The sequence below is a fragment of the Triplophysa rosa genome, linkage group LG19 (genome assembly GCF_024868665.1).
Source record: "Triplophysa rosa linkage group LG19, Trosa_1v2, whole genome shotgun sequence".
Classification (NCBI taxonomy): Eukaryota; Metazoa; Chordata; class Actinopteri; order Cypriniformes; family Nemacheilidae; genus Triplophysa; species Triplophysa rosa.
In genome coordinates this window covers 20,390,473-20,403,342 of record NC_079908.1, presented here as the reverse complement: position 1 = coordinate 20,403,342, position 12,870 = coordinate 20,390,473, and the positions used below count along the sequence as shown (strand labels likewise).

General features: G+C 39.1%; 1 protein-coding gene and 1 long non-coding RNA gene across 7 annotated transcripts in view; one reads left to right on the top strand and one right to left on the bottom strand.

Annotated features, from left to right (window-relative positions):
• Positions 1-12,870, bottom strand: part of ntng2b (netrin g2b) — a 53,547-nt gene that overhangs the window by 25,032 nt on the left and 15,645 nt on the right. Inside the window, exon 3 of the mRNA XM_057359985.1 lies at positions 12,186-12,829. Within this exon, the coding sequence (XP_057215968.1) occupies positions 12,186-12,829 (644 nt within the window). The remainder of the gene's footprint in view (positions 1-12,185; positions 12,830-12,870) is intronic.
• LOC130569972 (uncharacterized) overlaps positions 12,704-12,870 on the top strand; it is a 12,205-nt gene continuing 12,038 nt past the window's right edge. For 5 of the 6 annotated variants that reach the window (XR_008964914.1, XR_008964909.1, XR_008964912.1 and 2 more), the window contains exon 1: positions 12,711-12,817. This is a non-coding gene — a long non-coding RNA (uncharacterized LOC130569972). Of the gene's footprint in view, positions 12,818-12,870 lie in introns of all 6 variants that reach the window. The other variant, XR_008964913.1, reaches the window with a different exon arrangement.

Genomic DNA, 12,870 nt, shown 5'->3' with positions numbered 1-12,870 from the left:
CTCTCTCTCTCTCTCTCTCTGTCTCTCTCTCTCTCTCTCTCTCTCTCTCTCTCTGGGTTTTGGATTATGTGAATGTACAATGAGTAAATCAATCAGACTGAACAGCACAGACTGCGGTCTTATTTTCAAAAAGTAGCCACACATTAAAGCAGTGGTTCTCAAACTTTTTCGTTGTAAGGCCCCCTTTGTGTAGAGTGCATCGCTTTGTGGCCCCCCCCAAATAAAACTTTTATTAAAAAATCTTTTAATTATACCAAAAACATATTCAGTTATACAATGTTGGAACATCAGTTCCTTTAGTTGGTGGTCTTATTTTTCTGATGTTTGATTGCATAAAATGTATGACAAAATCTGTACATTAAAGCCACTTGTGAGTGATCTTGTATGTTGATAAGCATACAGTATCTAGATGAAAATGCTCATAATGGCATGAATTAAATGTATGTTTTTCATCTACAGTATTTCAAGCACATTCATTGACTCAAACATGGCAGATTTGAAATCCGCACCAGCCAGGCAACTCCTAATAAGACGACTGGGAATGCTAATGGATTCCGTAGCGTTCTCCAGGTATTCTACAGAGGTCGTGTGTTAAGTCCTGATCCCGAACAGAAAAATATGCGCATGCACAGCTGGAAAGATTGGAATGTGTGTTGCTGGGGGAGGAGAGACTTTGAATGAGTGAGAGTCGGACGGGATCGCGAAGGGAATAGCGCTTTCACTGAAGCGTGACTGAAGAGCAAAGCAAACATGCCGATGGAAAGAGAAAGAGTTTGGAGTGTGTAAAAAGCAGGAGGAAGACTGAGAATGTACTATTGATTTGTTAAGTGGAACAATCAAAACTGCCTGATTATGACGATTGAGAAGAAACACCGTGACGATCAAAAGATTGCGTGTGTGTGTACAGCAAGTCATAAGCAGCAAGCGGGTCGATCTTGACCTTTCTGCAAACCGCGGTGTCTGTGATACCTGCACAGAGCTCTCCGATAGCATCCCACTCATCTCATCTTCTGTTGTCTTGTCTCAAGACCCCCCAGAAGTACGCAGTTTGAAATCTGCCATCTTTGCGGGTGTTTTGAGTCAGACAGAAGAGTTGTAAATGTCATGCGACTAATCGCTATGAAGTCACATGATGCGTTCAACGCTGTGCTCGTTGGCTGGTGACATCACAAGAATACACGTTGGGCTTGTACGACTTCATTCGGTGCAGCAAGAACTGACAGGCGGATGACATCACATTACCGAGAGTGGGCTCTCGCGGTAATGTGATGTCATCCGCCTGTCGGTTCTTGTGGCGCCCTATGAACTCGAGCAAGCCTACAGTCTGAAGCTTCAGCGTCTTTTATGATGTAGGGGCAGGACTCAGATTCTAGAGAGCATTTGATTAGACAGAAAATTTGATGAGACACTTAAGTGCAGAATGATGTCATGAGGATTCTAGATTTTGTTGAGAAACTGGATTAAATGCTTATGTTTTGTAAAAATGAATTTTGCCAGGCCTGAAGTTAACTTCCGGTCTGTGTTTGGTTATGATGTAACAATTTAACTGATCTTCATATGAATTGATATTCATATTTATTGTATATTAATTGTCTTAAATTCAATTAGAACTACTCAACAGTTATTGATTCTTTGCTGAGGTCTACCGGAAGTTAAGTTTGGGCCACATACAGTAACATTTGTTTATGTTGTTACCTCTGAAACCATCTATAAATAGTCTTACTAAAAGCCATCAAATTTCAATTTCGATTTCACGAGGAGGCAGCAGACAGAGAAAATGTCCATTCAACCGTGTATAAGCCCTCCAAAGCAAACGGTATCTCACTATACCATAATTTGTGTGCTTTATATTTTAAATGAAAGTCAGTGGAGAATGGATGGATGGATGCTTTTTCTAACTGTAGTTATGGCACCTGCCAGCAGGGGCTAACTTGATCAAACTTGAAAACAAATAGATGATACACTAGACTTGTGTAGCCGAAGCTTTGACTCAAGCAGAAGGTCTGGTGTTTTTTGCTGTTTGAACCAAGAAACAAGAGACGTGTGATCTGACAGTTTGTGAAGGGACTGCGAGCGTGCCATCTGAGGCTAATGATACACAAACTCCATCAGGGCCAATTAGAGGCTTTTGGAGGCACATCACACTGATGTCCTCTATATTCCTGTTGTGTGTGTGTTTAGGTTTGGTTGTACTTTTGTGTGTGTATTAGGTTAAGTATAGGATACACTGTAGTGTGTGTGTGTGTGTGTGTTAGCATATATGTGCGTGTGAACCTACTACATACTAACGCCATTCTAAAACCCAGTCATTACCCATAATGCTGTACAGTAAAAGCTTTAGGGGTTACAAGGTCACTGAGCATGCTCAGAACCCAGAGGAATTCAGACAGCTTTTAGAGACGACCTTCAACCGAACCGAGTATGTATGAGCAAGAGAGAGTATGTGTGTGTGTGTGTGTATGCTAAAAGGTCAAAAGTTGTGTTTTTTTACCTTATACATGTAACAGGTCATTTTGCATGACTTGCAGTGTGAAGAATGTGTTGTTGATCCAAAGTTGTTCTTTTAAAGCTCAAGAGATAAAACTGACTTTCATTCAAGTATCAACTTCATTTTAGATGTTTCTCCCAACTTTTGCTTGAACTTGACGTTCTTCTGACAATGGTCTTTTAGTGGTTCCTGCTACTCGGTTACGCTCTATGGGTGATCGTTCCTTTTCTTCTTATGCACCAAGACCTTAGTGGTTTTAAATTTGCTCTTCGACCTTATTGTTTCAGATTAGCCTTTAGGTAATAGCTTGTGTTTTAAGTTGTTTTTTTTCTGCGTTTTATTTTTATTATTTGTGTGATTACTTATTATTATTAATATTTTTTTACTCTTCACTTCTGTAAAGCGCTTTGAGATACTCCTTTTAAACGCGCTATATAACATAAAGTTCATTATTATTATTATTATTATTAATAAATCTGAGCTCAGTTTGAGACATTGTTGACATCTCTTCAGAAACTCTAATGACAGAGACATTTCTGAGATTTATGACTCAGTCTCGTCGGAGACGCAGACGAGATGCAAAAGCTTCAGTTGAGATATTAACGAGATCTCATCTGGGGTTTTTCTTTTTTATGTGTATGTATTTGCGTGTGCCGCAGCGTGTGGCTTCTGTGGGGAGTCCTACTGTGTAGCGGAAAGTGAATAATTTACATAGACCGCAGCGAAAGACTTTACATCTGAACTCTGTGTGTGTCTGTGAACGTCAATGATCCAAGATGAAAATCCAGCGCAGAAACTGGGGTTTTAGGTGTGTGTGTGTGTGTGTGTGTGTGCGGGAAAATAGATTAAGAACAGAGAAACGTAGCCTTGCACACACACACAGACACAGAAATTCTCCAAAAGCGTCTTCAACACTTAAAGAAAGTCAATGAGAGAGAGGAGAGCGTCAGAAATACATCAGGAGATGCAGGGAGTTAGAACAGAGGAGTTCAGTAAGCATCTCTTTCTTCAATATATGTGACGCATCTAATAATAAAAAACAAATTTAAAAGAACCGTTCACTCTCATGTCATTCCAAACTCAATATTTTGTGTGATCTCACAGTTAATTCTTGTTCATACTGGTTGCAGTTGGTCACAAGCCGCATGAGAACTGATGGTACTTGGTGTTAATGGCATGGGAGGTAGCGCAAGTGAGATTTGAGAGCTGAGGCGGAGGAAGATTAGAACAGGCAACATTGCTTTAAGAAGCTTTATGTTAAATTTCAGTTTTCCAACGAGACAGATCTTGCCACCATTGACTCCCATAGTAGGAAAAATTACTTTATTTGTTATTTGTTCTGTTGAACACAAAAGAAAATATTTTGAAGAATGTAGGACAGCAAACAGTTCTGGGGCACTTTTGAATACCATTGCAGTTTTTTCCTACTATGGGAGTCAATGGGGGGCAAAATCTGTCTGGTTATAAGCATTCTTCCAAATATCTTTCTCTGTGTTCATCAGAACAAAGACATTCATACAGATTTGAAACAACTCGAATGTGAGTAAATGATGACAGAATTTTCATTTTTGGGTGAAGTATCCCTTTAAGCGTGCAGTGCCACTACTGATTATGTAAAATGATCATTTGGTATAAATCACTATGCTGTCATGTAGTAACACCTCAGTGAGTATGAGAGAGCACTATTACTGCCGAAGAGTGTGAAAGCTTTGAGTATGTTTGCTAATGTGTTTGAAAACAGACTCTCTTCAAGGACATCCTCACACCTCTCTTCGCTCTCTCTCTCTCTCTTCCTTTTTCCCTCTACCTCTCTCGCTCTTAGTGGCTCTCTTGAGAAATAAACCGAGCAAATGTGGGGATTACTGTAGAGAAGGAGGGATTGAGAGAGATAGATGAAAAGAGAGCTGTGGGGCTCAAAGTTAGCTTGTTTGTTTTAGTTTGTTCGTACATTTAAAAATGAAAGGACCTCAAGAAAATGATCCCTGTAAAAATAACAGAGGGGAGAAAGAAAGAAAGAATGAGGGAAGATTCGAGTAAAACGCTGACACTGAGTGAAGAGGCAGCGCAGGTAGAGTTCACTTTTATTATCAAATCATCCGTCTGCATGAGAGCATAAATCACTCCTGCGCTCATCCTCTCTCTCTCTCTCTCTCTCTGTGAAGAACTGCGATCTGATTTTCTAATCGCTGATTTAAATGCATATTACATGAATGATAGTTTGCGTATGAAAGGCCATGAAGTATGGGTGTAGATTTGGGTGTGATGGACACAAGGGAACATGTTACTGAAGTTAATTCAGTAGTTAACTGAAGAAAAATCATTCTGTCTTCATCTCCGCACACTTGTGTTTTTTTGGCCCGTAACTATATTCTATTCCACATAAAAAGCTGTTTTAATAGTATGTAGTGATGGACACACAAAGTCCATATAAACATCTCCTGAAGAAAAGGAAAATGATGTGAGACCTGCTTAAATTTGACATTATAGTATTGTGAATTGCCGGGTTTAAGCTGTGCATTTTGAAGCTAGAAAGCCAAAGGTCACTGTCCATTTTTGTTTTATAGAAAAGAGCAGCGGAGACATTTTTTCTTTACTCGAAGAAAGAAAATCATTCAGGTTTCAAATGATGAGGCCGAGTTAACGAAGACAGAATTAGCATTTTTGTGTGAACTGTTACTTTAAATCCTCCCTGATTTCCCTTTATCATCTTTCTGTGTCTTATGAAATCTGGTGTGGTCTTTTGAGATTTCTTTAATACAATCACTCCAGGGGTCGACCACACACGGTTAACACAATCTCAACTCTCTCTTCTTGCGTCCTTCGAGGAGAGGAGGACACGGGGTATAGTTATAACTCAGAGAGACAGACATCCTGGCTTTTCACAAAGTCACACTGTATAACGCCTATAGCAACTATGTGTGTGTGTGTGTGTGTGTGTGTGTGTGTGTGTGTGTGTGTGTGTGTGTGTGAGATCCCTCATGTACCGACACTAGACAGCCCTCCAGAGCTTTGAGAGCACAGATTATTTATTGGTGACCCGTAGCTGTCACAGGACACTCACATATACGTTGCACTTCACATACAGTGCAGAAAAGTAAAGTTGCGTCAAGTTCTGGACATGAAATATTTAGACGCTCTTGTCTGAAGCTCAACAGCAACATTTGTAAAGAAGGAAACTTTCAAATGTCCTGCGGTGTAAACAACTGGATAAACTTGAACAGTATTTGCTCAGATGTTTCATTGAAACTTAAATTGATTCTCAGACAGCAGGACCATATACAGAACATAGTTATTAAAGGTTCTAAAAGGGGTTTTCGACATAGAATAATTATTTTTAGTTCTACAAAGAACCTTTTTTAATAGACGGTTCAAAAGTGACTACTTACGTTAATGCGCATGCGCGCGTTCGTGGACCGTCCTTAACTTCCGGTACACATTCACAAACAATAGAGCGCCTGTACATTAATTCTGATAACAAGCAAAAGAAACCGAGAAGAACCGTTACTTGGCTAAACTTGTCTCTCCAATATTTTGACTGCGATACTAAGCTCAACCGCTAGATGTCAGTGTACCATACAGTTTCTTTATAAGGAGGTTCAACCAACACCGAGGTAAAATGTGAACTCTTGAGTTGATTCTTTAGTTTCAGAACAGCTGATTTGAGTTAATAATATCAACTCTGGGTAGGCTTACCTTGAGTTAAGCGCTTGCACCACAATTACGACAAGCCATGATCAATGGAGCACCGATATTACAATTCACCATGACAACGGCACCAAAAAAAGCAACATGGCGACAGAAAGCGCTTGAGAGCGAGGAACACTCTGCTCTGCATACAGTGGATTTACTAATGTGCTGAAATTGACTTTTAAGTTTCAATTAATGAATAGATAAATGTACCAATAAACAAATAAATTCATCATTAAATGAATGAAACAACAGAAATAAAACAGAAATAATAAAAAAAAGTTGTTCTCACTCATTTGTCTGCATTTATTGATTTCTTTATTCATGCACTTTATTTATACTCTTTATTAAGTCATTTCTCGTCGTCCATAGAAAACTATGCTCTGATGTACTATACGCACGGTGGCTGATGTTATGATGTAATGATAAGTTTTGATATATCTAGTTCACTGTAATGAAAAATGGTACAGTTTTAATACAAATGCACGGGGAAATGACAAAATTCCACTCGGGTCCTAAATTGCTCTCCTGAATTCAAAGTACATCCCTATGAATTAATGCGGCCTCGTCACACACACGATCCTCTAAAAGCACACATGACATTTAAGTCACTGAGATGTCTCTGTGTGATCATAATGTGTGCCATGAATGCATTAATGAATGAATGAGGTACACCACTTGTGCTTTAAAAGGGGAGGAGATGGAAAGAAACTCTGGGTTAATCAAAGAACCCCTGATCCCGACCAGGTTAAGTTCACAGAGTAAGTTACTATGGTTACTGACTCGGACTATAAATTACCTCTCTTTTAGAAACGGGCTTGAGTTACCCCGCTTTCTCAGGTTTGACATACCTCACATTCTGAAACGGAAAACCCAGAGTTTCCCTCATTTCAGGGTTAATATTCTCAAGAGTTTTCACTAAACCTCCTTACTGGCCCCAGGACCCATTCAACGAATTGTTTATTTAATAAAATGAACATACAACAAAATTCAACAAATCGTTTATTTAATACAATTATTAAACAATAAAATAATAATTAACATGAATTAAAAATAGGCTATAAATAGTTCTATTATTAGACACCAGCCAAACAGAACGGAAGTTAACAGCAGTCCAGGCGCGCGTCCGATGAAACGGTCTATGACTGCAACTTGTGCAGCAGATATGTTATGCGGATGATCTTTACAGACAATAATGGTTCTTTTGTAGCATTGTTTAGCAACTTTATTTTTTAAGAGTGTAGAAATCATTTTGAGCTCTGGATGTGATCATCATTCAGAATTGTACAGCTTGTAAAAAACGTTTAGGAACGTTATTTTAAAGTGTAGATATGAAGGTCTTATTTACTGGATCTCAGGGCTGAGACAATGAGGGGTTTTGAGAATGACATGATTTCTTGGTTTTTAATTGTTGACCATGTCAGCGTCGACATGTATAAGCTGAACCTTACGTTTCACTTTTTTCTCTTTTTTTGGATAGCAGAAGTTATGATCACAGAAGTTTTGCCACCGTTTTATTTAGACTGCCTTAATGTTTTTTCCTTAAGGTTTTACAGCGTCCTGTTTTATTGTAAACATTTCCGCATGGATCTGGCTTGCAGGAATCTTTGAAATGTAAACTTTATGAACTGTAATGCTACAGATTTTTAGGATATTTTTAGGATATGGCCTCTTTAAGATGACGCTAGCTCTTCTACTTTCAAATACCCTCAGCATGTCTTGAAGGTTACTGCAGCCTTTGTACAGTATAAATCCAGTAGTCTTCTTCTCATTGTCTGAGTTTACACAGATTATTCTCTGCTTGAACACAGAGAGACTTGAGGTCGAGTTCCAGTTGTGCATGGAACTCAAATGATGATGGGATATCTGTACATTATTTCACCTCCAGGAGTTGCTACGGTCAATGACTTTAAATGAGATATCTTAATATTCACTCTTGCTGTATCCTTGAGTCTTAAGAAACGTACAAAGACGGCTATTTCTATTTCTGTAATTTCCAGGTTCAACAGGATATTCAAGGAGATGTATGATGAGACTTGATCCATCGGTTACTGTTCACTGGAGGTAAGTGATCCTTATTGTAAATAACATTATTGAATTATTGAAAAATAACAGTGATGTCATCCATAAAGAAAAGTCGTTTTTGTTGTGATTAAGGATTATAAAACAATTATTTACAGTATGTCTTTCTTTTTTCACTTTTAGAATAACGTGCACACTAAAAAGATTATATAATATCCCTGATTCATCTGCTTAGATCATTACAAGTTCATTTGCAGTTGCATTTATGCATTTGGCAGACGCTTTTATCCAAAGCGACTTGCGACATTGCATTATACTATACATTTGTTTCTGAGTTGTGCAATCCCCTGGGATAAAACCCATGACCTTGGCGTTGCTAGCGCCATGATCTAACCACTGAGCTACAGGAAAGCTCAGTGGTTAGAGCAGAGGAAACAAATGCATGTTTAGTTACTGAGATGAGATTTTAACACGTATCTTTCTCTATTTCTCACCTTTCCTGTGCGGTCTCACCTTCATATATCTCTCAGTGTGTGTGTGTGTGTGTGTGTGTGTGTGTGTGTGTGTGTGAGGAGTGTCACATCCAGTCTGTTACTCCACAGCATTAATTACCCTGGCAAACCCACAAATTCAGAATTTAATCTGCATGAGGTCGCACACCATGTGGAAAAACCTAGAAAATCATATCGGCAAAAGATATTCCACTTCCGACTCCCATAACAGACACACTTTTACGACAAAATACACACACTCACATACACACAAGCAGTGTACTTCAGAGGACTACACACACAGACACACATGTTGTGATGGATCGATAGCTGTCAGGCCGATCTTACCCAGTCTGAGTCTAAGAATACTTTATCGATCATGGGATTGTGTTACCGTGCGTGTGTGTGTGTGTGTGTGTGCGCATGTGCGTGTGAGTGTGTGTGTGTTTAAATGGCTCTATTATGACTGAATACTACAGGAAATGCATCACCAGGGCGGTTATAGATACACCCTGAAATATATATACTATATATATATATTCTGATACCGATATACAACCACAACACACAAAGGAAACCCTTTTACTGTTCACCTTCTTTTTTAATTTCAGTGGGCAGATTGTCACAGTTTTATCCAGCTACAGTATACACAGCAGATAAATATGATTCATATTATTTAGTGCTTGTTCCGTACAAACTGTGTTGAGTAGTGACATCTAAATGCAGTGATGTTAGTGTGTTTGTGACCTATACTACAACACCTGTTTGTGTATCGGTGACTGTGTAATGACACAGACACACGTTACAGTATGTTATCACTCACTGTCAAACAGAACTGTACATGTCAGGATTTTACACTGTCACCGCGTGTGTGTGTGTGTGTGTCTTTAAATGCAGCTAAACGTTCACATTTATCAAAGTGATCTGCAATCTCAGCAGTCGACTATATAGAAATAGGTGTGTGACAGTAAACGCTGAGAGATAGTGTGTGTGTGACAGTAAATGTGTGTGGTCAGGTTTTAGAATGTAAACTCAAGTGTAATGAAGTGTATCCTAATTCAGATGTCTGAGGCCTCGCTGAGTACAGGAATGACAATCCATAAATCTTGCAATAAACATGTACTAGCAGTATTCATATATTCATTACACACGCACGCACGCACGCACGCACGCACACAGTTTTCATCTTGAAAACATCCTTGTACAAAGTTTTAACTATTTTCTTCTGTTAATTGATTCTCTAATCCTTTAAGTAAATGTTAATAGTTATCCGTATTTTGACACATTTCCGAGTGAAATGGAATGTCTAATGAGAAAAATTGTGGGCGTGACTTTCGTCTTTCTCTGCGATTTGATTGGATGTATAAAAAACAGCTGTTGCATTTAGAAATGGAACTGGCAGCAGACTGACAGCAGAAGGGGAGGAGTTAACAGAAGCTCCGCCCAAGCCTTCTAACATGCGTCATTTAAGATGGATAGTCATTACAGAAAGGAAGTGCATTTTCAGATTCTAAAGATTATGAGGGCACACGATTTTTAAAAAGAGAATGAGCCACATTGATAAACTATTTGCAATAAACGCTGCGATATTTCACGAATAGGCATCGTAATGTTTAATTTCACTGGGACTTTCAGGCTCCTGTGTCTCAGCTATTTCTCCTGAGATAAAGAGTCAGACATCTGATAAATGTCATTAGAGTTTGAGAGGAGATGTCAACAATGTGTCAAACTGAGCTCAGATTTGTCAAGTCTGCAATCAAACGTCGATATTATTGAAGATCTCAATATGAACTCAAACATTTCTCATCAAATTGACTCGAATCCAGATTATTTCACATCTAAATTCATTTTACACCTCCATACTCTACATGTGTTTGAAAAATTCTCTTCTTATTATTTTTGTATTATTTCTCCTAATCTTAGGAGAAACATCTGAGACTAAGTTACGTAATACTTAAATGAAACACAACTCTGAGAGCTCCATCAAATCTCTTGAGATATAAAAGAGCAACATCTGAGCAATAACCTTCCTTTCACTACCAAAAGTAACTAGTACCTCACTACGTTACGATAGTCATTTATAACATATTTGTTTACTTCTTTTTGTCTCTCCGGCTGTTCCTGTGATAACTGGATGTCAGTGTCTTTATAAGTGTTTTCTTTCTGACTGCAAGATTTGTCGAATTCGCTGATGAAGTCTTTTGTTCGGATTGATTTTCATCCAAAACTTTTATATTCTCGAATCCCACGTTACCAAAGCTGTTCAGTACCAGAGAACCAAAGAACATCTGATTTTCTTTCATTTGCTTGGCATCCGTGTGAAATGAAGCAAATACTTTTATCTCTCTTCCCCTCACTCATTTTAAGAATATGAGAATCAACAACATGATTTTAGTTCCTTTAATTCAGTCTCAGTCAAACTCCTGCAAGCAATGTCTGTGGCTGTTAGTGATGGAGATATATTGTGATACACTGATGGTATCAGACTACGGTACTCTTGAGAACCCTTATGTACATACAGAATGTGTTACTGTTAACACGCTATCAGTAGCTGTCATATTAACACCCTACAGGTAGTCATATCTGTCCAAGTAATGACTCAAGCGTTATTGCACATCATTTGTGCATCTCCAGGTACAGGTAATGCTTATTGGACACGTTCTGTAGCTAGACACAAGAGATGATATAACCATAACAAGCATCTGTTTGTATCCGTAACAAAACACAAATCTGATTAGATGAGCTGTTGTGAACGGTTTATGAATAATAACTTCCTAAACTCACAACTCATCTAATACTGCTAAAACACGTTCATGCATCCAGAGGTGTATTACAGTAACTTAAGATCTTATTAGGATTTTTCACAAATTTGTTTTACAGAAGCACATTTTTAACTTGATTGAGGATCTTTTCTCTAGGTAGGAAATTGTGAACAGGTCCGTCGAGTTAAATAATCAAATCTCACAACATATATAAAAGATTAAAAGCTCATTGTGTTTCTCGAAATATTTTGCTTTATTTCTGCAATGAATGACATTTTGTCTGATAATTGCAACTTTACTCTTGTATTTCTGCCGTGTTTCTCGAAATGTTTAACTTAATTTATGCAATTTCCATTCTTCTTATTAGTTCAGACATGTTTTTTTATATTGAACTATTCATTCAATGGACATATTTTTTCGTAATGTTACAACTTGTTTTTTGAGATTCTGAAATGTTTCTCAAAATATGTTACTTTATTTTTGCATCGTACAACTTTTTGTCTCACAATGTTGAAACTCTATTCTTGTCATTCGCTGTCAGCGGCACCATCTGGGTGATCCAATGTCTTTTTATCATCAAACATGACTGTTTTTTGGCTTTTAAACAAGTTAACACACTAGTGGCGTGATCCTAAAATGATTATTAAAGATTTTGAAATGGGAATGCTTCTGTAATACTCTTTTTCCCTTTATCTGTAGTTAGGAAAAGATAAAACCAGGTTTGTGTGTTCTCACCTGGCAAGGACTTCCACGTTAGAGATGGCGTAGAAGTATTTCATCAGGTTGTCTCTCTGGACATACGTTCCTCCGAGAGCGGGCCTGAGCAGCCGAAGCCTCAGATCTGTGAACGTGAAGAAATCCCGCAGGCCTTTCATGCTCTCCATCCGTGTGTATAACCCCTCCATGTTGAGCAATCTCTGGCCGGCGAAGATGGCAAACCGCGAGCGCACATCGAACCGCACCACCTTCTCATTCTTAGAGCCGACCCAGCGGGAGTACTGCTCCGTACAGATGACCCGCGTGGCGTTGGCAGCGTTCAGTTCACGCACTCGTCTGGGCGGCATGCCGAAGGTGTCGACGCAGTCATCTGCGTAATACTGGTAGGGCTGCCATGTGCGGCCGAAGTTCAGAGATTTTTCTAGAACCATAATCGTGGGCCGGCCGTACTCGAAGGTGATCTGGATGTCGTCTGTAAGCTCGAGGGTTTTGTTCCAGGTCAGGGTGATGTTGGCTTGAAGAGGTTCGGGAAACCGACTCCAAGTGACCGTCTGCCAGTATGTGATCAGACCACTGCGCTCTCGGTCCTGCATCAGCTGCGGCGGGTGAGCCAGGTCGGGGTTAGACGCATCGCATTCATCACTACAGAGGTATGGATTCTCCTGCGGACAGACAGACAGAGAGAGAGAGAGAGACGGCCGGT